This window comes from Strongylocentrotus purpuratus, unplaced genomic scaffold (assembly GCF_000002235.5).
Source record: "Strongylocentrotus purpuratus isolate Spur 01 unplaced genomic scaffold, Spur_5.0 spur5_scaffold_5, whole genome shotgun sequence".
Lineage (NCBI taxonomy): Eukaryota > Metazoa > Echinodermata > Echinoidea > Camarodonta > Strongylocentrotidae > Strongylocentrotus > Strongylocentrotus purpuratus.
Window position 1 is genome coordinate 43319789 of NW_022145611.1, and position 25987 is coordinate 43345775.

The window sequence follows — 25987 nt, forward strand, 5'->3', positions numbered from 1 at the left end:
TATAGAAAGGGGGGAATCAAAAGTTCCAAATAATGGAAAGTACCTCAAATGCCACAAGGTAACATACTTGCAGATTCACATTTTTGGGGGACTTATTATATGAACATTTAAACCTTTCAAACAGGCTGGGGGCTTAACTTTTGAGCCTCAAAGAAGTCTAAACCTTTTTAGAATTAATTCAGATTTTCATTTCTCAGTTTCATATTTCCTGTTATAAGAGAGTGAATAAATAAGATGAATCAAAGACAACACTGTTTTATGGCAGAACTTGTCTTCTTTTAATTAGAAAGAAATTTGATTAAAGCAATATTTTTGTATGTACAACTGATTGAGATGACAGAACAATAATAGTTACTTTTTTCCAGCTATTCACACATAAGATATATATAGGTTAAGTAAACATTTTACAAAGAAATGGATGGTTAAACTCATATGCCACATCTTGATATTGCATTCTCATAATATTGAATTTTGTATAATGCAATACAATTGTGTGTACAAAAGAGCCACCCCTATGGCCACAATGTATACACATGTTAAAAAGTACTTGTAAGAGTTTGAAATTCACATTTATCACCTTTGCATATTTGACCATAATTCTACTTTAGCACTCAGGTAAACAAGGTGAAACATGCAGCTCAACAGCAATGTTTTGCGCTGGTGTTGCTTGTTTGAAACCTGTGAATATCTCCCAGATTTGATTTATTCATTGTGTAACTGTTGTTGTTAAATAATAAATCTATAGTATACTGTATCTTTCATAAAAAGTTTTCAATAATTTGAAGTTATTATATCATATCTAGAGTAGTATTCATTAATAGTAGTCTGTAACTCTATAGTGATTGATGGGAGAGATCTTTCTTACAAATCACATTCCTTCCTGTTCTATCTTTAGTATAGCATACAGAGAAAAATCAAAGGAACTTGTGGAGTATTTTGGTAATTATATTTGGAAAAATGGAAGGGATTTTATTGACAAAAATTAATAAAAATTCAAAAATTGTTTTAAAGTTATAAAGTGTGTAGCATCATGACCAATTGATTTTTTTTCTTCCTATAGAACATCTATAGGTTTTAGCTTGTCCATTTCTAAAAACTTGTACAAAAGTGTGATAATTTAAATACAAATCATCTCAAATTTATTGTACTTTAATAGTATAAAAAGATGTATTTCGTAATAACAATATCCTCATGTAATTTGTGCCATCATACATGCCACATTTACAAGATATTTACACATGAGCATGTACAAAGCATAGAAGGCTGATGGGTCCCATCATTCATTACAATCAAATAGATTTGACATGTCTTTTTCATAAATACGCAGCTAGCACTTAAAACATCTTTGTTCAGTTTACTCACACTCACGGAGGATAATCACATAAATTCACAAATCACTGACAGTTTGCTTTTGCAAGGGTACGATGTGGAGGAGTTATTATTATCTATCCATTCAACTAGCGACCAAGGACCAAAAAAAAATGAGAACAAGTTGGAACTTTCAATACCAGCAAGAAGGTGCACACACAAAAATAAGAGTCATCACAAGAGAAATGAAAATTATATTAACTAAATAATAAAATGTGTGAATGCATTACATGGAACAAACGTGTCTTCGACATTGAATCTTGTACATACTATATTCAGACCTTTACTAAAGAATGTGATATAAAGCATTTCTAAAAACAATCATATGCCAGGAAGACTTTCTGAACAAGGAATATACATCAGGTAAAGTATCATTGATTGTGCAGTTCTGTTTCAATTTTGCAATAATCATCTCTTGTTTAAATACATGCAAATTCATAACCTTCAAAGAAAATGCGAATGCCCATTAAAAAAAAACCCCAAAGCATTCTTCTGTATTGATGTTCTACAGTGCTATATAAGAACGCATACCGTGAGCAGATGTTGCAAATTTAGTCATTGAATCATTAAAACAACAACTTCTAATCATAAATAATATGCACATAAACACCTAGTGATTGAATTTTGAATTGCAACAGGTGCTACAATATTGAAAAATTGTATATTCTTTAACATTACTATAGACTCTACTTTTTATCACCAGGATCTAACATAGTTTATAAAGTACATACATTGCTTGCTAATAAAGTATTTTTGTAATGAACCCATATGAATGGTTTTATGGATCTAAATGAAACCCAGTAATGTAGCAAAAAAGGTACATGTACTATAGCGAAGTGAAGAGAGCAGTGAATTCAATCAATGAGCTAATGCTGCCAGATAAGCCATTCATCCTAAATTCTTTAATGCTGTCCCTCAAATACAACTTTAGATAAGTTTAGAAACAGGTACCGGGATCCCATACAGCTACTCATTTCCAAGCACAACATTTTACTGGGAGAAAGCAACAAAAAGTATGGGGGAGCAGGAACTAAAATGGAGAACAGAGGGACAGGAATTTACGAAAACAGGTTTTAAAAAAATGAATAAATCTTTGGCGCAATTCTGGAGGTGCTAAGAGGTGCCATATCGTGTAAGTGGATAAAAGTAAGAACGCAACCCATTTGGCAGTGTCATACTCTAAAAGACCAAATTATCAACATTTACTACATATGAAATAGCTCTGCTGGTTAAAATGTGATATATCATAAAATTCAACATTGACAGTACTTTCATTAAACAGTAATATACATTCAAAATTAATCATTATTATTACATTTCATGTAGACAAATGACTTTCAAAAAGTAACTCTATACTATTTCAACATGTCTTGTACACATATAACTGAGGTGTGAATCGCAATTTCATTCAACTCAAAAGAAATGATTAAATTAGCTGAAGGAATTCTACCATACAAAAGGAAATAATAAACTTTTGCACTAACAAAATTCAAAGATAACTGATGCAAAAATATACAAATATTGCATTTAAGAAATGATCAAAATTATCAAATAATGAAAGGACGACAGAGAGAAATTCAAAAATTATAATTCAAAGTTTAATTCATGCTGTGATAATGGGCAGATATGAAAGTTTGTTCTCTACAAATGCAGACATATTTTACCCCAAAATGTCTACATTTGGGGAATAAATTCATATTAGCGAATGAGCAGATGTTTGTAGTAATACAGAAAAAAAATAGGCTTGAGGACTAATAAAGGAATTTTTTGCTTAATGTATTCTAAAAATAGATGTGCAATATTGTGCAAAGGAATATCATATGCAAACTATCAAGTTCACTGTTTTTTATAAACTGCTTTATCCTTACTTTATTATTTTTGGTAAAGGAATAAAATAATGTGCAGGACAATAATAATATACTCTTTTTTTTTCTTTAAATTTTTGATTGTCATTTTTACAAATAGGGTATGCAGATGGAAATGGCTTCGAAGAGACATTTGTTGGTGCACATTGTGGGAGACAGTCAACCAACAAACTGTTCATTTTTTAAAAACAAAGCTCTTGGTTCCTATTACCTATTAAGCATCCTTATTGAACTGGAAGAAGAAAAGTCCTTGTGTGAAAAATGCATAGATAGAACCCTACAATTTATATGAAGAAAAAAAAGATAGTTGGTTTAAAAAAATTAATTACAATACATTGGAAGGCAAAGATGAATAGATATGTATACTTTCACAAAAATCAGGATTGGATTGGTTTTTGCGCTGACACAAAGGAGAATAAATTGAACAATTACAGGGCAAAATTTCTGTCATAAAAGGATACACCATATTAAACTGAAGGCTGACACTAAAAGCTTGTACACATATGAGGCAGCAAACTGCAGCATTTTGTTTTGTTTTAATAATGACGCAAGTGACGCACTAAATATTTCACATTTCTGTATCCTATATCTGACAGATATTGAGTATAAACAGGACCTTTGTTGAGCAGATACTTTGTTTATCTTCAATTGTCATTTACATGTTAGAAGGAAAACAACAACAGTGCAGCAGCTTCCAGCCTCATGTGTGAACATACCAAGGTTAACACTAATCACTAGGTAATGTGGGTAACACATTCACACAAATATACAGACAAATGGGAAATGATAGATTGTATAAGTATTGAATAATAGCCAATTCATTCTCATTTATGTACTGTTTATCTCTCCAATACCAAAGTAAAGTGTACATATTTCCAAAATCTTGCAGTACTTGTACATGGTACAGAGAAACTTCATGTAATGATGTTATATGTCTATGAACTGACCACAGAAAAGTCTGAAAGAGCTTTCCATTTTAGTTTACTATTCTGATCAATACCTGAAGAGTGACACTTCTTTGTTGCTTTCTTCTCCTTGATAATGGCTAAAACATAGGGCCACTTTAATAGAAGGAAAATCAAATCTATTTGTCTAAGTAATATTTTTATTGTGCTCCTTTGTGCAGCATGCTACTTCATATCCTTTTATATCCAAAGGTAGAACAGTTATCAGCTAATTCTTAACACTTGTTATATTCATCTGCCGCAACCCAAGGGAAAATTAAAGCCTTAAATCAAAAACTCATGCTGTCTATACAGCATCTATTCAAATAGGGATGTTATTGGAAAAGAACTCATTCTTGTCATCATCAATCATAACTATGTATTTGAGCAGTTGACTAGCTTCTGATAAGCCATCAGTTACCTTTTCTTTTCGGATAAACATGCAATTTACAGATTTATTAGAGCAATAGGATCATATTTCAGCAAGTTTATTCAGAGAGACAGCAATCAAAATGTCTACAATATCGGACCCTAGTATAACATCAAAATGCCTCCGTAGGAACAGTATATATGCAATGTATTTTCCAAAGAATTGATAAAGGGCTTCCATTTTGACAATGTCTTCTACATCATTTACTGTTGGTTTAGGTATGTCATGAATAGCAATATAGTATATGTTATAATTTACTCTAGCCAGTAAAACAAACCTCATGTACAATATACTTTCTGTTACAGTTACAAGATTTTACAATGTATGAAATGCTTGGGATTTCAAAGTCAAACCCTGCAATGAAGAAATGATATAGAGGAGGGATGGGATGATATCATCTTGACTGAGCTCCATAGCTCTCAATAAACCAGCATTCTCCAGGCATACATTCCTTCCTCAAGGGCACAGAAAGAGCATCATCGTCTAGCATTGTCCAGCTGCTGCTAAGAATGACTCCATTCTCACACACAATGGCTTCTAGGCCTAACAGTTCCTCTCTCTCTCATCACTCCGTCATCATCATGTTAATCCACTATCATGTCCATCCTAGACGTAACATGTCTATCTGCTGACCAGTGCACATTCAATGCATCACACTGACTATGTGTCCTCCTGATGGGAAGCAGAATGTTCAAACAAAATGTTCACATTATATATTTGCGTGCCTCATCAGGCGGTGCACAATGTAGGCGTGTTCTTCACATCATGTTAGCATGGCCTGTGAGTAGATAGATATTGCATGGTGCAGTAGGATCAGAGAGGGGATGACTCTTGAGTACAGTGAGCTTCTCATGGCCAAGTAGGGTGAACAGCTTGCTCTTATCACAGATCTCTTGCGTCACCTGAAAACAAACGATCAATAAAAACAATTTCTAGTCAGTTTTTCCTCTCCTAAATAAGCTTTGTTAAAGGAGTATTAATATTATACAATAGATCATTACTATATTATAATATAGAATCTTACATCAACAATCTTATCAGTAAAACTAAATGCAAATGTTTCATTTTGTTATATACATGGCAAATAGAAAAATTACCACCATTATCAATTGGTGGTTTAAGATGGATACTTTCTTTCTGGCATTTTAATAATAGTTCAACAAAATTAAACTATATATTTGAAACTATGTACTGAATACATCGTACCAAAACTCCATGGTTCTGGCATTTACAGTTTATCACAAAAATGCATTTCAATTAAATGAAAAAGACTGCATTTTTATGAAAGTGCACCAAAAATATGCTGATGGAGTGAGTTGTACAATGAGGTGTGACCTCACCTCATTTGACCTGAAGCTTCTTCCCTGCATGCCATGCCGATGGAAGGCCAGCACACTGTCTTGTAGTACTACTAGTTTGTCCACAGCAAAGTCAAAGTGCAGTTCAGTCAGCAGTTTCTTGCTGTTCCTCGGTCTGCCGTTCAGGTTAACGACCTTCACTTCACCTTCAGTGGGATGGAAGAGGAGAATAATAGGATCATGGTAAAGTGGGCACATCTTTAGCAATGGTGCTAGCTGTCTCAATGTCAACCCTTATTCAGTTAAGACATGTATTACCCATAACATAATATAAATGAACTAATCTTGTGATCAGTATTGGTTTTTAGTCATCCATTCCTAAGCCTTAGGGTGCATGCTTGAAGAATAAATGTTTTTGTATTTGCTTTTTTAAACTTTGGTATGGAGAATTTATTTAATTCAACTGGTACAAAAAAAAAAGAAGATAACTCAACAATTGAAAGAAAATAGTGAAGAACGTTGCAGCTGTGTAAAGATTGTACACAATATTGTATATAGGTCGTACAAGTATGGTAAAATATCCATACCATCACGTCAACCATGTGGTATGATTTATGTATAAAATGGTATACTTGTGAAGTAATACAATAATGTATATATTACTCCCACTGAAACACATAAAATCGAAAAGTGATAGAATGTGAAACTTATATAATTAACTTAAATATGGAATGTAAAACAAAAATGCAAACAAAAAAGGGGCAAGCTCCGTGGTAACATGCACTGTTAGACAATAGACCTTTCTTGTCCTACTGCTGCTGCAGTAAAAGCTGACATCCTTAATTTCCACTGATTCTACCAGATACATTTGATCATGAGTTCTTTTTTTCTAAAATATTTTTTTGCTTTATGGATGGATGATGAATTAAAGATCTATTTTCTTGGGAGAAGTATTTGGATGATGTTTATTGTTTTTGCAAATATAAAAGTCTACATTCTTTTACCAATGTTGTTTCATTTGATAAGTTAATGAACAACTGCTCTTTTGCAAAGAATTGAAATAATTGGTTATTTTTTTCTTCTCAAATGTAATTTTCATGAGAGCATTGTCGCTTTAATATAGCCTAATAGTTAATACATGCCAGTCTTCTGAGGGGAGGGAAATGAAATGTATTATAAATGGGTGCTTTAATTGCATTTCAAAGACTGTTAGAAGCTGTATTAATATTGAAAATAGTAGGAATGCAAAAAGAATGTAATAGGTAATAAGCATGATATGAATGATTGTAGGGAGGGTCTACCATGATAACTTCATATTCTAGGGATATCGTCTGTGATCTTACAAAAAACACATGACAGAAAAATGCTAAATACGCTATTAAAGGGGTATGGAATAAGATATTGTTGAATGAAATGTGAATCAAATAAAGCATGCATGAATGATAAAATAATAAAAGAAATCATCAGATGGTCTTGGTATCATGCAGGATGGATAAGGATGGTGTCAGCTATTACAATTAGATTTACATTGGGGGTGCTCTCCTCTATCATGTATCTGTCATACAATTCTTACTTTCTTCTTATTTTCAGAAAGTCATCCCTTCCTACACCAACTCATTAACAAAGGTGTTTCCCACTTTCTCTTCCTATTGCCGAAGCAAAGAGAAAAAAATTCTTCTCCACAAAATAACTTGCATTGCTTAGGTTCTTTGATGAGATCATTTTGATCATTTGGATACTATTAAATGGCACAAGATCTTGATTTTTGTGATTGATTGCACATAGTGGTTAATGCTATCAATTGCAAAAATCAATCGTACAATCAATTGCTAAGCTTTGTGAAATTGGGCCCTGTGAGGTTTTAAAAGCCATGGAAAATCAGTTTAAAATTATGCATATTATGCTATGCACAATATACAACACCTCTTTTCAAATGCTTATGATGAAAAAGTGAATTTTTAGTAAAGAAAAGGTCAAAATGGTAGGTGACTTGAAAGACCTGTATATGACCACTACTACATGGAATATCAATCATACAGGAAAGGAGACCCCAATGTAGCATTAAGCAGCATAATATCATGCAAAATCATAAATGAAGCAGCATGAAATTGATAGGAAAGAGCAGCAGTATCTAAGTGCATAGGTCTGCTGCCGGAATGTATGCTACCGCGGAGCTTGGCCGATGCATGCTCACTGTCGAAGCAGACCAGGACAGTGTCTCGTTCGATCTGAGACACACATACGACGTCGAGAAGCTTCTCCGTCGGAGGGTGCTCTACAAACCAGCTGCTCGTTGAGTTCAGATTTACAACGTCAAACGTTAGGTGTGACCTGTCCAACCTGAAATTAAAAGTTTAGAAAACACAAATGGCAGCTCATAAAAAGTGTAGTATGTACTTCTAAATCCATGATGACTAAGAGTATTCAGTTAAAGGGATCGTTTAACGATGTTACATATGAGATACACGGCCCTAGGTATTATCAGTGTCTGTGATATGGTGTAATATTGAAGCCCTAAAAAAATTGTGCTTCAAAATGATCAAGAAGTGCCTCAAAAAAGTAAAAATCTTTGAGTGACCGCTTTTACCATACTCATTTTCCCAATAGACTATAGTGTTATGAAAACCATTAGGCAAACGCAAAATTTGGTTTTGATTTCCAATCATAAATATCTTGATAATCGCTCAGGCGATCAGTTTGTAAAAGTCATGGGGTTCCAGACTGACCTAAAGGTTTATAATTATCATTGCAGCATGAGCTAAATCCAGAATTTTGTGTCAGAATCTGAGACAAAGTTACCAGATCCCTTTTAAGTATTAGTCATTACTTAAATATTTCACAAAACAGAAATATGTAACAAACATTCAGCAAAACAACACTTTCAAAGTAAAAAAAAAAAGTGTTCAGTAATATTGCATCAAGGTATGTAATTCGTCTAAACTGTATTTTACGACATAGCTGTAAAGCATCACAAACAACCAGGAAATATTTAGTCCTTATTATGCTGCATTTGATGTACTTACCCTCTTGCTACTCCAACACACACAATAGGGAATTCGGCATCCGGTTTGATGAGCATTTCAAATACCTTGATCTCTGGTGGCAGTGGACAGTCAAACACCTAAAAACACACAAGTACAAACATTTCCAAAGTTGAATATATTCTATAGAAATGGAGCCTGAAGTAAAAAGAAACACTTATGTTGAGAAAAGAAGATTTTTACATGATTTGGCCTGAACTGTCATACTACTGATTGAGTAGACTTATGTTCCAAATTACTCTTAGCATAAGTAATCACTTTCCATTTCATTTCCAATAATAAAATGCCATGTTCTGCAGGGTTCATCAGGATTTCCACTTTTACAAACCTCTCTATTCACACACACAACATAATAATAACTGTTTATGTGAATGAATTATCAACAATGGAATACATTATAACATGATAGTTGCAATTGTTGTCTATACTATAGATACAGTTAAGTTTTCTTTGATGCCAATGGTCATTTGAAAGTAATCTCTATGATATGATCATACTGCATGCTGTACCCACCTTTACTTGTAAGAACTTGTTCATGGGTTCATACCACTGCAGTAATACCACACCCGCAGGCAGAGCTCCACATAAGTACTTATGACTATTGTATGGATTCCTCACTGTTTGAAAGTAACAAGAGATAGAGAGAAACAGAGAGAGAAACAGAGAGAGAGAGAGAGAGATTATAGTCAACAGATTGATGCAATGGTTATGAATATATACCACTTTCAAAACTAACATTAAATAATTTCCTGACTTTGAAATGAATAAAAGACAAATATAACACTTCAATTGAAACCTACTTAGTTTCAGTGAATGATAAAGTATTACCATGTGAATTGATAACAATGACAGATCACCTTTACAGATCATTCAAAATGTGTCTAGTCACAAAATATATAAATTAAATTAATATTCTTATTGTAAACAAGATGGAATGACAAGCTGCCATGTAAATATAAAAAACAAAAACTGACAATACTGAACATCTAAGTATTAAAGGCACCCAATACAGAAATGAATTATCAACCAGGAATCTACAAGCATGGATTTCACCATGTCAATCAGTTTTAATGTAGATAGAAATTGACCTCTCCTTTAACATTATTTTGTCAAAGAGTTATAAATACGGGAATCAATGAACAATTTTCTATAACTAGAAGTTGGAATGTTGACTGAGTTCCCTATTTCCAAGGACAAATATATTTTTAATAAATACTTTTATTTCCTTATAAAATACAAAGTTGAATATAGAAACTATAGTTTCACCCTTCACATACTTTGGTTTCAATGAATTAAATCATAACAACTTGAATACAAGACCTCAAAATTGGTAACCACAATACAAAAAAAACAACATATATTCATCCAATGAAAATGACTGATAAAAATGTCTTTAATTTGTTTTTTCTTTTGAAATATCTATACATCTAACCTAGCATCTTGACTTACCAACACAACACTTTGTACAGCCTTTTGTGTCTGGTACTTTATGACTGAGTGCAAACTTCCTAGGTACTAGCTTGTCTGGTATTCTCTGGAGCTTCTCACCAAATCTGCTTGGCATGTGAAACCTATGAGGGTTCTTATCCACCAATGCAACCAGGTTGTGTTGGTAGATACTGGGGTTCTTGCCTACAGCACCAGTCATGATAAAGGAGAAGGAAGGAGAAGGAAGGAGAAGGAAGGGGAAATATATATCATAAGAATATCTTGAAGTACAAGTAATTATCATATTTACATGTAGGAAAGGTAGAGATAAGGGAAAATAATAAGAATATGTGATGATAATATATTTATTTATTTATTTATTGCTGTTATGAATTTATGTTCAAGATTTTGTTACTAATATTATTATCATATATATATATTTGTTAAATTATAATGTACCTCATTATGTTTAACAGGGCCTCATGGAAGACCACCATTATTGGTGATAATGAGTCACCATGTCTAAATATCAGAAATAAATAAATAAATAAACACTCTTGGATGGAATGAAGTATCATTTGCTGATAGTTTTTACTGTTCTCCAATTGTTAAAGATCACACTTCATTTTTCAAACATAAACAAGTCATAAGGAACTCTCTGAACAAGGAAATCCCATCCGTACAACCAAAAGCATTCAAACTGAGCAATGCATTGCACTACAAAGAGGCTCCTGGGGATCAGATTCAAGAATTCCAATTTGTCCATGGTCTGTTTACAATAAATTACCTGATAATGACATCATGATATTGTTGATGATATATAACCATGTTGTTTTCCGAGGAAACATCTGCACAAAAAAGTATACAAACATACAGTATATCAAGGAGTGTTTGCTTGACAGATTGGTCTAAACACGTAGATAATGAAGATGAATAAGACACCTTAGTAAGTCTTTTGTAATTTTTTAAAAACTAATATTTGAATCTTATAAAGTGAAAGAAAATTGAACTCATTTTAATAGATTAAAGATGAAGTTGAGTTCTGGTCATGCGATTGCATTGTGAAAGAAAAGGTGTGGAATCGACCAGAAAAGGTTTATCATCTAGCATATAAGAATTTGTGTGTATTGCAAGGTTCTGGAATCATCAAAATGATAAGAAATTTGGCCAAGTCTTGGTAAAGTTACAAACACTGTACACAGAAAGATGTATATGGGACTACACGAACATGTGGCGTAAAAATCCCACCCCCGAGTTTTACGATTTTACATGACATATTTTGAATATGAAGGCATTTGAAGAGCCATTCTTTTCAGGGAAAATGTCTCATCTGATGTTCTTCCACACTTGCATAATAAGAATGATAACGCTCACAAATTATTTTTCACCTCTTCCCAGAACTCAACCTTCTCTTTAAGAACCTATTTAAACCACTTATGATTTTAAATGTAGATCCTAAACTGCTATATTGGTAATTTGTACCTACAACATCTTGGCAAACTCTCATTAACTTGACCCATTATCTCTGAAACTGAAACATAGAGTGCAACTTATTATTCAAAGTACTTAGTACTTCAATATCTGCATTTAGTTAATAACATATTCTCCTGGTTTCTGAACCTTTCTTTTCCTTTAACCTACCCTCCCCTCTCTTCCTCACTTCTATCTCTTTTTCGCTTTCTCCCTTTCAATTTGCATTCTTCTTTTCTCCTGATTCCTATTTGCATTGTTCCTTTTAATAAAATAATAATAATATTGGATATTTATATAGCGCACATATCCACAATGCATGGTGCTCAAGGCGCTTCAACTATTACCCCGGCTCTGCTAGGCAGCCGATTTCGGCGCTCACAGCATTCAAGGAATTCCTTCCTTCAACTCCACCCTTCTCTTCTTTCCTCACTATGTCTCTGTATCTCTAATCTTGTCAAAATAAAATAAATGAGGTCTCACCTGGTCCATAGCACCTTCATGAATTTGAGTGAGGTTGAACATGTAGATACCCTCATCACAACCAAATATAATGTACTGATCTGTAACAAAAGAAATGAAGATATATCCCTATCACTAAGACTAAAGTAAGCTTCAACAAAAATATTCATCATGTGAAGGTATAAATGTATTATTTTAGGTGTAATCACAAGTATTGGACTTCCTATTTTAAACATAAAACTGAACTTGAAAATTTTCCATTTTAATACTGATGCAAATGTGCTATGAATCTCCATTGTTTGTTTAAATTTTAAACTGCTTGATCTATACTAATCTATTTAGATTTCTACAAGATTATCAATGACAGCTTACATTTATATAATACAACTCTATAAAATAGAGAAATAACATTTTCTTGAATTATAATTTCAATGTATCTATTGACAACACATGGCTTTTTAATCAACTAAAAGACATTTGCATACCTCTTGTTTCTGGATGAACCCAGCTTGCTGAACAATGTATAACTAATGGACACTCATTGAAGACCTTGGAGAAACAAGCTCCCATCTAGAAATGAATACAAATACAACCATTGGTCACAAATATCTATTAAATGTAGACATCACATATTTCTTTGAATGACATTTCACAGCATGCCTAACAATAATTAACTACAGTCATTGACAGGGCCCTTTTTGCTTCTAGGTCGTAGAGAAGGGATATATTGTTCTCATTAAAACCAGAATATGTCTTTGATAATTGAATAAAATATACGCAACTACCTGTAGATAATGACTTTCTTAAGAAAGAAAAAAATCTTCTAAATGTAAAAACTTATTGAAAGACTACTTTTATGTAGCTTTATTCTACTTAAGGAGTACGTCTTTTCCACACTTGGATATCATTTGGTGAAATAAAAAAATTTGCATTGGTTTTCCTGCTATGAAATCCTACTACATATTCTTCTTTGACTATAGTTCAAATTCTGTTTCGGTTTACTTTCACATCAAATATCAGTCCTATATTGCTTATTACACAATAGGATCTAGGCTTTTCCTTAGTAATTAAGACTAATACAAGTAATAAATTACATATGCAATACTATAAGATTACAAAGAATTGCTTTTTACAATTTGTTTTCTTATCCACGAAACAAACCAATTAATGATCAATAATTTCATACTAGATTTACCCCCATCTTTATTTAGTAGGTTTATTGTGTATTTTACTTTATTACCCAATTTTAATAAACCAAGTGAGCTTAGAATACCCAGAACAAAGTAGAACCTATCAATGATAGGAAGGATCAATTGAAGCTACATAGCATTGCAGGATAAGAACAGGTTGTAAATAACTATACAGTAATCAAACTGGAGACTCACAGTGACTTTTGGTGTTGGAGGAAGTCCATTGCTAGCTTGCTGGGGCGGTGGTTCTAAGAATTCATTTCGTATCCTCCTGGGTGGAACGATCGGCGGTTTATTATCGATATCTTCTGTGTTCTCTCCTTCTGTGGTGGGGGCTCTTCCATTCATCATCTTCTGTTGCTGCGGTCTGTTTGGTTTGGATGGGGGCACTGATGGAGGGGCGCTTTCTCTTGTTGATGCGTTGGATGCAGTTCCATTTGATGCTGAGAACTTCACTGACTTTTGCTGCAGAGTAAAAACAAGGGATGATACTATTTTTCTCTTTCTTTACTGGTAATACAAATTTCATGATATACCATTTCCTTGCAAAAAAAACCTGCAGCAAACTGATAAAGGAGCATAAACTTTACTCTCTTTATCATACAGGATGACTTGTTCATATTGAATAGATGTACATAATGATGGTATGCGATGTGATGCACCGGATAAGGCACCTGTCGGTGACTGGATAATGTATTGGTATCAATCACTCACCTTAGGTGGAAGAGGTGGAGGTCGATCACTGTGTGGTAATGTGTCACTGTACATGGGAATAAAAAAAACAGACAAACCACATTAAGATTTCTTATCATGTATTCCATCGTCTTGTGTTGGATATGTTCATACATGTATGTACACTGTACTTTTCATTTTGGGTTGTTGCAGAATCAGTGAAGATACAAAGGAGTATACTTCTACACTTGTTTCACATCAACAACATTCTTGCCCCAAAGACATTATAAATCTCCTTCAAAAATAATCAGATTAATGAATCAACATGGAAAACAGCACAGGAAAGAGTGCAGAATTTGTAAAAGGTTAGCAGGCATAAAGAAGAAATAACGCAAACCAAGCTTAACACCTACATAGAGAAATATCAAGAATAGCATTAGTTAAGACCAGAACCAATAACTGAATGTACAAACAATGTAGCAAGATTGATTTAAAGCATCTTGCAGGACACTTCAATATCAATAGGTCCTTTTCTTTACAAAATTGTGTTTCTTGCTTAAATATGCATAATCCCACAGTCCTGTTTTCAATAACACAGAAACACTGGGATTGTTCAATCTGCATCTATATAATGTAGTCACCTAAGAAAGGGGTATTATCTTGATGGGTGTTGTTATATACCACAAAATACAAGGTACCGGTAAGTTTTATTTCCTGGTCAAAATTCCAGAAAATAACAAGTAGGTGTAGAGAAATAGGATCAGAAAGATATTTGTATTGAACTGACAGGTGGAGGGAGTGTGATATACCCTATGCTAGGCTATAGCTTGGACAGGCAAAATACATGTACATGACTGACCCAAGTACATGTAATCGTAATTGTACCTGGGTTATTCTCACCACTCAATGAAATAAATTGTAAGATAATATCATAATGATGCCCTCTTTCAAGTGCACAGCATTTGAGCCATGCATTTTCTCAGTCACTAATTATAACAATAAGTAGTTATATGTCCACTGTCATGAACATACTGATTTTATATGCACAGCACCAAGTATAAACATCTAACTCCAATTAAACAAAACAAATAATTGGTTACTGATTGTACAAATATGTACAAGAAGAAAAGCTCCACAGGGAGAATAAATATACATGTACATGTACTATACAGCTGCATAATCTACATTCAATTATCAATCAATTATAGTATATTGGATGTCAATGCAATGGAAGGGCGTTTATACCAGACAGTCAGTTCAATTACCTGGTAATACAATAGGATTGGTTATATACCATTACAGATGACACAAATTTGGGGGCACAGACATATACAGGGTACACCAAGCCTCTGAATAAAATATTACATTCAGCATGCTTAGAAAGGTTTCTCAGGTTTCAGATGATACAAAATTATTCATTATAAGCCATTATAAACAGGTACTAAAATTTGTGTTATTTTCTTTTACTACATGAGTTTTTTAATATGCTTCTACAATATTTGGGAGAGCACAATTTTTGTTTGTTATTCACAGTGATACCAATGGTATGGATAAATGCACTACTATTCCAATTTAGAAAATTTAGTATACCAAGATACCAACACATAAACATAGTTTGATTTAATATTAGTATTGGAAAAAACACCAAGGGATATGAACGAGAGACATTTCGTAAAAAAAAAAAAATAAAAAAATAAACAAATATATATTTATATATTAACATATATAATGCACAATATATTAGTGCTTCACATAATGGCATGCAAAATATCAGTAAATAACTGGTAAGACAGGATAACAATAATTTATTTTTGTAAGAAAATGTTGATTAGTATGTGATAGAAATTGTGATATATTAACAAAACTACAATTGAAAGTTATTATATAAACAGTCAAAGCAAGAATAATATGAGTAATCAAACACTTTGTTTTCAAACTTCCATTCTTTCAGAACATGAAGTACGTAGCAAGAGGCATGGCAAGCAAAAAGGGGAGAATAAATGTGAATACTTTTGACAATAAAATGAGCCTGGAGTAGTAAAGAAGATGAAGCAAATGAATCAAATTTGTAAGGGAAAAATAGAGTGGTAAGATTTCATGCATTTTGAAGGTAACACTCTAACAGGGAACAGCAGCAGCTGCTAACTGTAACACAAGAAAATGTTACCTTTCGGACGCTGCATCCAACATATCGTAATAGCTAAAACAAAAATTAAGAATTGTGATGAAGGATGATGATGAGGGAAAGCTTTTTTTTTAATTCTCATCATTTTATATGATTTAACTCTCATTCAAATCCTCAACCAACTTTCTCAATACAATACGTCTAAGACTGTTTAATTTTTAGATGTAGCCTAATGGACCTTATGGCAGATTATCCTCTATTTCTCAAGATATGCTTTGTTTAATTACACATATAAGTACTGGCTAATGCTTCATCAGATTCCAAAGTTGGACATTAAATTTTGATAAGATAAAAAGGATGTCTGTTCCACATAGTTCAAAAACACAAGGCAATCATTTTGAAATTAGTTCTTTACTTTATCCAGGTCCAGTCAATAACTATCATTTTTTTGCATAAATTTCTCACCAAAATACACATATTGTTATTCCTAGGGTGAAAAAAATGTGCGTACTCAAATACCGAATTACTACTGTGCTGGTAAAGTCAACAACTTTCGCCACCACTACTTTATATATTTTATATTCTGTGGAATGATTTATCAATCTAAAGTGCAATGTACTCAACCTTTTCTATGATATATGGCACTCATGTACAGGGATTTGAAACTGATAACTACCACATTAAGATTGATTATGAATACTAGCAATACTTTGGAATGTCAAGATTCCCCTACAGCCAGCATGTTTTGATCATTGTACATTCAGACTTGGAATACACTTGAGATCTAATAATACTACACATCTGTAAGAAAGATCAGTAATATCAGCAGAAGTGAAACAAACACACTGCAAATAGGAAAGAGTTGTACACACTTCCATATGGAAATACTAAGCTCAACATCTAGATTATATACTGTAGATCTGTTAAAATGTGTCAAACATCTCAACATAAAGCCAGAGAAAGCACTTGAAAATGCTCAGATGAAGCATTCAATAATGATAAACAGGTTCTAGATCTGATAATTGTATGATAATTTCAGCAAAATTCAATAATCAATGCAATAATTCAAAGAGGATAAGCAGTAAATTCAAATAACTGTATGTGAAGTATATGATGAATCAATTTATGGATCATTAGTGATATGATATCATTCAATAAGTAAGCTGATATGTATTGGACATGGATAGTAAAATGAATTTTGCCAATTTCAAAAAGGCTTCCACTTTTGATATTTTCTAAAAAAACACCACAATAATCTGGCAAAAAATAGTAGATAAAAGACACAACAAATGTGAAACTTTAGAAAAGCCAACTGCTATCTAGGAAGACTTTGTCGACTTTAGAAAGAAGGAATATATGAAGAAAATCTAGTGAAAGAGAAACAAGAGTAACCAGAGATATTGGCTTTAGTTCCTCATTGGAATATCCCCAACTTCATTAAATATTTTTGCAGATGAATGATACATGTAGACTGCATCAAATTTCATGCAGAGTCATATGAATATAGCCTAGGGAAGTAGTATATATGGTGAATCAAAGTACAGTTTTCCCAAACCATAAATGAATGCCACTGATTATGAGGAACAATAAATGCTTGGTTAAAATGAAGACTATTCTTTCTCTCTCTATGAGGTAACTATGGTATGGTATGTTTGATATACAATTGGTATAACATTTGGAAATATATATGTTTCTGTACTTGTCATACTTTTAATTTGAAAAAATAACAACAAATTTTGAAACAAAATTACCTCTATGATCCATTTAACCATTCACAAATAAATGGGGAATTTCAGGTCTAATACAGTATACTTTATTATATTTTATTAATTTTAATTATTGATATTTTTCAAATATAATATCAAGGTCACAACCTGGATATAGCACTTAATTCTACAATAGGGATGGACACCTTCTAGTGAGTATGTAAGGGACTAGGGCATAGATGGAATCACAAAGGTAACTAATCTTGAGGTAGGGTTAAGAGGAGTATGATAAGAAGACATAAAAACAGATCAAGTTATCACACACACACACACACCCACACTGAGAGAGTGAACCTGACAGAATGGTAGGAAATTTAGTACTGTTTCTACTATTAGAGATAATGAAAACTCATCAAAAGTTTGAGGAAGAAGGAGAACAAAAACATCGGGCGGGCAAAGCAGAGCGGGGCAAAGATACTTACTGTTTGCCCTCCTCTGTGTTCTCTTCAGCCCCTTTGAAATCATTGGTCTGATGACCCCTGTATGTCAAAGAGATGAAGAGAGAGAAATGCATGCAAGACAAGACAAGGCAAAAAGGCATGCAAGTCAGTAACATTGAGCTACAACCAACATAGTATTAGGAGAGACAATGGGGTATCAAGCCTTCCATTCTCTATACCAGGCATGAGATGAGAGAAGAATTGGAGACGAAGAAGAGCTACAGACCTCAAAGGTACATACTCTCCCAGTAGAGTTCCTCTGTACCCCCCCCCTGGAATTCACACAAATTCTTTCTTTGTCTTCCTTTAAGAATTTTTTTTTCATATGTGGAAAAAACTAACAGGATATAAAACCAGCTGGCACATGAGAAATCTCATCATGCCTGATTATTCTCAAGTCTAGAAACCTCTTTCCCCAGCTACAACCAAATAGATATAGAGTCACACTTGTAGTTATCAAATCTAAAAATATCTTTGTGCAATTTAAAACATCTATTTTGGAAATTGATCTTTTGAATCTTCGGCTCACAACCATGGAAAGCAATATCTGTCAAATGTCTGACAGTTTATCCTAACCGTTTGCACCAATTGTGTGTTTACACCAGTGAGTTACAACCCCTTTGCCTTTTCTATACTGTTATGATCTCTCTCAGAAAGGGAGTTTGGAGTGTTCTACTATACCAAGGCATCACGTCACTTGTATCTCTCTCTCAATAACAAGACTGTATTATAAGCTTAGAATATGAATAACAAACCACTACAGGTACAATAATAATACATGTATTTACTAAAGGTAGTTAAATAAATTTCCTTGGGATTTAGTGCTTTCTTTGACAAATATCAACACAGATAATAACATTAAACACAATTAACCTGTTGAGTACTAAGCCTAAGATAACTCAGGCTAAAGTTATATAAGGATGAGAAAACTTTGGCTAGAGTCTACTGAAATGATTGCTATATCAAATTCTATACATATCGTATATAATTTCAACACATAATAGATGGCCCTTTATAGAGACAGTATTCCGTTAAATATCTAGATATATTGTTATTATTATCATTAATTTCTTACTATTAACTTGCTCATTACAGATAAATACATTATATTGGTCTTGTGATGAAATTAAATACCTTTTTGTAATAGCTATAGATAGATATGAATTGGATGTAATGCATAATATAGACATGAGAGTAAAGGGAATCATTCAGGCAAGGGATGTGTATACAGCACCACAAAGAAACAGGTGTTTGCAACAGACAGCACTAAGAGTAATAAAATGATATTAGACCATTAAAGAAATAATGAATTAAACACAGCCATATACAAATAGGTTTAGTAACATAAAAGACCTTAAGACACCATGTACATATATCTTTTGAACCCTTCTATATAATATTATTCACTATATACTAATAATAATAATAATAATAATAATAATAGCCTAATAGTCCACTCCAAATTTTATTAAACCGAAACGGAAATTCTTTTTGCCCAATTGATTGATATAACACAAAACTACTGGTATAAACACCTACATTTTAATATATATATATATTGCCAAATAAGTAGATCAAGAATTCACCCTGTTCCTAAAATAAGCAGGTATTTATCTTAGCACACAACTAATCCTAAATGATGTAAAATTGTTTGAGTTTCAAATCTAACATTCTACCCCATAAATGGAATATTAAAGTATATCAATTTAAAGTATAATTTGTAAATGTTTGATATGTCTGATAATTGCACTGGGAATTCTTGTTGGCAAAATATAAGTTGAGGGTACATATTTGGTGAAGCTTCTACATAACATCATCTTGTGAAGTTTTACTGCTTCATAAATTGTGAAATGTTACTCCATAATATAGATTTGTATTTTGTGAATTCTTTTCCTGATTATCAAGAAAACTAAGTGTGTGATTGAATAATATCCTCATGAGTTCTATTTCAGACTTGTTTTATTTATAATCATCAAAGAGATAATAGATTATGGAAAAGGGGGAGTAATTCCTATAATTAAAACAATCTTATATTAAAGAGCAGAAATAAAGAGAGCTGTGTTATTAGAATCCTTACAATATACAACCTTATAAAATGGTTAGTATTGGAATTTCATGAAAAGAACACTAAGTGTACAAATAACAAGCTGAAAAAGCAGAGCCTATGTACCTCGCAGGCCTGGGAGTGGGTTTCACAATGCTACAGGGTTTTGTTGGGAATATTATTCTAGTGAGAGCTAGAAAGACATTACCTCTGTGTTTTGAGATAACACTGACCCATCTTGCCCTCACCAGACTATGCACAACATGGGCTGAAAGCAATACAAGGCATGGCTTAGTATTTGTAGCAACCTAACATCAGTGGTAGTGCATAGTGTACATGGGTGCTAGAAAATAGATGAATTTGAGTTAATTGGAAGACATAGCACAAACAAAAAATTAAGTTTACCGATATCCAAAGTATTGGTCTTTTCTTTCATTCAATGAAATTCCTTCATTAAATCAAGTTAATAACTTTGTAAAAGCCCTGATTGAGTTATTGCTACATGTCTATTCAGATATTTATGTTTGCTTTGCACATATTTTGTTTTCATACAGTGTATTTATAATTCAATAGTCATCCACATTCAGGTCTTTTTCCTCCAGAAATTAATGACGGGTCAATTGTTACACTTTTCACCAACAAGTTTATAAACCCATACCAAAAAAAAAAAAAAAAAAAAAAAAAAATCACTACTACATTTCTAATATTTGGAAGGCAAGAAAATGATGAAGAGCAAGAATTTTCAGGGGAAAAGTTCGATCCTTATACACGCAGGTGTGCCTTATACATGTTAAATGTGAAAAGGTTTATAGATTTTATTCATTTGTTTAGGTTTGTCCTATGATTATTTTTTCGCTGCACTAAGCAGAACATCAATTTCAAGCCCGGAGTATTTTGTTCATCATTTTTCATGTATCATTGACATTTCCACCTTAAACCTTTTGGACAATCTCTGTTCCTCAGGTAAAAAGATACAATCAAATAAAAAATAAAAAGAGTAAAAGACACTAAAAGCAAACATATCCCAAATGATCATGAGAAAAGCAGAGGAAATAAGGTGCATGCAAAGAAAAAGGAAAGCACAAGCACAACACTCTACAAAGCGGTGAGATGGTTAGAGACAAGAAACACATAAGGGTTTGAATTTGGGAGACATTTCCATACCGTTTTTGTAGCTCCTCCTCAACGGAAGCAAGTAAACTCCTAGGGAGGCAAAAGATTAAAGGAAGTGTTGATCATGGCTGTAGATTTAGATGCCACAACACCGGGGTGTACCAGGCACAAAGGGGGCAAGAGTGAACCCCCCCCCCCCAAAAAAAAAAAATAGATTTGAGATCGATTCAAAATTTTAAACTAAAAATGATTAAGGAAACAATGGGATAATGTCAGACTAGTAGCCCCCCCCCCCCCCCCCTCCTCTCTAATGATAATAACTTTATAAACTCTACACACCATCCATTCTTGGTCTTACCCTAAAGTTTGGCCTCATGGGGAAGGTACAACACCTGTGCTTTAATTTGTTCATTTTTAACAATAAGTGAATCCTTCTGGTAAAGATATGGTAATAATAATAATAATAGTGTAAACTTATAGAGCGCACACACCGTCCAGGGACGCTCATGGCGCTAACTCAGCAACAGTTCTCTTTGATACAAGTAAAGTAAATAATTTTGCAATATTTTTTGTGATATTTTGTTATAACCCATTTCAATCCTCAGCTCTGCCTGGTAATATATTTCTCCTGATCTCTTATCTAGACCAATAGTTCAAAATTCTGTGATCCTTTTCATTTCTTCCTGTCAAAGTTCCCCATAACCATACTATACAGCTCTTTTATTAGAAACAAGAATGCCACTTTCTTGCAATTTCATGACATTTTGCTTTGTTTTCTATATTTCATTTACAAGTTACTTTTAAATTGTGTAATATTAATTCAAACCCTATTTTGCAAACTTGCAGCTGAATGAATATGTTATAGACCTACAATGTAAATAGGAATCTATGCATTCAGCCTATCATTTAGCAACATAATAACACACAAACCAAACAACATCGATTCCAAAGCATTATTATTTTCAAGGCAAAGCAAGTATAAAAATGTTAATTCAAGTTTTCTTATAAGAATGAAATCTACATTGTCTTACTGCTATGAGAAAAAAAGGGATTCTTTTAATTGGTACTGCCTAGTAATCATCTGCATGATTATGCTAATCTTTGTCTTTTTTATGTTTTGTTTCGTTTTGCTTGATTTTGTTTTTGTAATCACCTAAAGTAAGCTACAACCTCTGACTTGTGTAGAAAACTAAATAAAGGTGTTTTCTCAATTAAAGACTTGGGAAAGAGGAATATGATGAAATGAGAACAGGGTGGCTAATCATTCCATTAATGCAGCTGGTGATTAAATAAGAAATGGTAATCTTGGTACATTTCCTGACATTACATAATACTACTAAATCTCGACCTTAAAACTAAAAGTAATGATCTAGACCAGTTAATTAGCATACATGTCACAAGACACACGTGTCTTAAAACGCAGTAATCAAATGGGAATGAAGCTAATGATAGGAAAGATGGTTACATGCCATTAATGAGACATAGATGAATCTTTAGAATGGAATGAAGACTGTCCTTGATATCTAGGTGTCAGTGTGAGGGCATATTAACATCTAAGTGACTAGGCCACAGATTGGATGGTTATCAAATGCAATGAGAACTGGTAAATATGGCTCAGTTGGCACGTGTAATCAAACTGAAACAGATTTGTACATAATAGTGTAGAAATCTAATTTGAAAGTATACAAGCCTTTTTATAATGCATAGGTATAATTAATACAAAACTAAAGATGACAAATTAATGTCATTTTTAATTGTATTTCAAGAACTTAGGACATCTAATTAATCTCATTCTTTTTACATACTTGGTATGTCATCCTTATAATGTCTTTATGTCATGAAAGTGTGAATATTAAAATCTATTTCACTTATTCTCTTCTTTTACATTGAAGCTCATGAAAAAAACTTGTGTCTATTTTCTTAAACTTCATTGATAGTGTTGCCAGACCTGGGAAGGCAACTATAGGCCCCAATCTCACACCATAGCACAGCTGTTTTCTACAGAATAATGGATGAACCCATCTCGTATTACTAGACATCTTCAAACAAGAGCACAAAATATGCAGGCTAGGACACCTGGAAGATAATATTACTTCATCTAATATTTATAGCTCATTCCGCTGCAGATTTATCTTGCTTTACTTTGAATTGGACAGGTCATGGCTACTTGATGGTACTGTCAGTATGCAGTCGAATCAAGTTGCAAATAGGATTTAATAGTTTTAATCAAATGCGCTTTACAAAAGACAAAAAGCTGGAGAAGGTAAAGTTTTAAAAATATGTACACAACATGCATACTTTTCTTCAATTAAAGTGAACTGCTGGTCTATTGAAGTACCAATTACTATCTATCATTGTAGGTAAATCAATTAAATTGATGTGAATAACAATGTATGTTTATCATGTTGGCACGACAGAATGGAATGCATAAAAAAAAGACACGTTGTTCTTTTAAATTCATTTCCACCAAAGCAAAGGACAAACATTATTACATCCTAGCGTTAATAAATTTATTGCATCCCTCCCATCTCTTGAGTAATTCACTGCACAGGGCCAGGGGTGTTGTTCTCAAATAAACATGCCATGAGAAGACGGAAGAATGATAAATAAGACATAAACATTATTGGCCATTTGTAAGCAAGATGGTCAACCTGCAACCAGGGATCTAGATACATTGACGTCATAGCATCTCAAGAGACATTGCCATGTTCCCAAATTGATCATAAGGAAGACAAGACTTGATAGAAGCAATTGTCTGCGTTCACCCATTTCAACCCATCCAATACAGACATCCATTAGGATTCAATGTAGTCTTGGTAAACAGACCCTGTTTGTGATGTTCATCAGACTATAAACGATGTACAGACAATTTATCTACAATTAATTTCCCATTAGTCTTCTGGGCTATTAAAAAACAGCAGGGCATGATTAAATTTGTAGTACTTTATTCCCTATTAAAAGATTGAAGGAATAAAGTTGAGAGCTATGAAATAACCACATGCAATGTACTTCAAAATATCAAAATAATTAATCGCAAGCATTAATATATCACTCAAACCGGTTTTCTGATCTTCTCAATTGTAATTAACCTCTTGTCACATCATACCCTTCATCAATAACAAATTTAAGTTGCTTGTCAAACTTACATCCTATATTATACAGCATTGTATCTTTTTCAAATAAGAAATACTGATCATCAAACTAATTTTTATCTCAACAAGGAAAATCATATTGTACTGAAATGTCTATAGTGCATCCCCTATCAAATGTACACCTTTAGACCGGCTTCTGTTCTGAACTGATTTGAGAATGATCATCACATTGATGGATGTATGGTGTACATGCTGAGTCCATCTCTCCAATGTTTATACATGACCATCAACAATAATCAGGTAGGCAATAAATCTGATGCAATATATTCCTACAAACCATGAGAAGTACAGTGTGATCGGGCGGGGAAGGAACGTGACAACATTAGTCCTGGACAGCATATATTAAGTTGCTGCCAATTGTTTACACTACTTTGACACTATATCTAACATACGAACATGGCCATTTAGTTTGATAAACTCAAGTATACCATGACATGGTATGCAATGAATTATACCATACACATAGGTCTGCTCATTTTTGTTCTTTAATATTTTATTTTTTGCTATTAAAGAAAAAAAAATTGTATTTAGTTTTTATATATCACTCTTGATCAAAATTTTAGCTAGAGTCTGCTTTCAAATCTGTTACTATTTGATCAATATACTCTTTTTTTCTTGCATTTTTTTATGAAGAGAAAAGTTAATAAGGTATATGCCTGAGGAAACACATTAAGATATATAAAAGGGCATTAATCTCTTGTTATACAATAGCCAATGATATATAGCCTTCAAATATAGTACTGTTGCCAGGGAATAACCTAGAAATGAAACCGCTCCAAATAAGAAGGGGGTTGATACAGAAGACATAAGAGCAGTGCTATTGAGTTAATGTGTGGCAAAGGCAAAGTGAATGCTATTGCAATGACTTACTTTCTTCCCTCTGTTTCTGCGTTGCTTGGGGTCCATTCATGTGCTCCTTGGTAGTTACCTTCCCCGAGCATGCCATCATCATCAGGTGGCATCCTGGGAACCTCTTTCACCTTCTTCACAAAGTCCACTAAAGAACAAGAATTATCATTAAATGAATAAGTGTTGCGAATATTCCTTGCACTTTAGCACAGAAAAGAGGAAATATAAATAGACATTGGAGTGAAAAATTACAATACATTTGGTGAACTTCTTTCTAAAAATGAGCTTCAAAACATAACTACAGAATTAAATATTATCCTCTATTGCTCA

The 25987-nt window shown here is 33.1% G+C and overlaps 1 protein-coding gene across 8 annotated transcripts in view; it reads right to left on the bottom strand.

Annotated features, from left to right (window-relative positions):
- Nucleotides 1-254: 254 nt before the first annotated feature.
- LOC593505 (mitogen-activated protein kinase kinase kinase kinase 5) overlaps nucleotides 255-25987 on the bottom strand; it is a 64705-nt gene continuing 38972 nt past the window's right edge. The window contains exons 11-25 of one of the 8 annotated variants that reach the window (XM_011672943.2): nucleotides 25679-25805; nucleotides 21708-21746; nucleotides 18482-18538; nucleotides 16336-16368; nucleotides 14211-14256; nucleotides 13692-13961; nucleotides 12792-12876; nucleotides 12328-12407; nucleotides 11162-11222; nucleotides 10396-10578; nucleotides 9460-9563; nucleotides 8929-9026; nucleotides 8100-8245; nucleotides 5948-6111; nucleotides 255-5509 (exon numbers count right to left, since the gene is read on the bottom strand). In XM_011672943.2, coding sequence (XP_011671245.2) covers nucleotides 5366-5509; nucleotides 5948-6111; nucleotides 8100-8245; nucleotides 8929-9026; nucleotides 9460-9563; nucleotides 10396-10578; nucleotides 11162-11222; nucleotides 12328-12407; nucleotides 12792-12876; nucleotides 13692-13961; nucleotides 14211-14256; nucleotides 16336-16368; nucleotides 18482-18538; nucleotides 21708-21746; nucleotides 25679-25805 — 1637 coding nt within the window. In that variant the 3' untranslated portion in view covers nucleotides 255-5365. Of the gene's footprint in view, nucleotides 5510-5947; nucleotides 6115-8072; nucleotides 8246-8928; nucleotides 9027-9459; nucleotides 9564-10395; nucleotides 10579-11161; nucleotides 11223-12327; nucleotides 12408-12791; nucleotides 12877-13691; nucleotides 13962-14210; nucleotides 14257-16335; nucleotides 16369-18481; nucleotides 18539-21707; nucleotides 21747-25678; nucleotides 25806-25987 lie in introns of all 8 variants that reach the window. The other 7 variants (XM_011672942.2, XM_011672941.2, XM_011672945.2 and 4 more) reach the window with 7 other exon arrangements.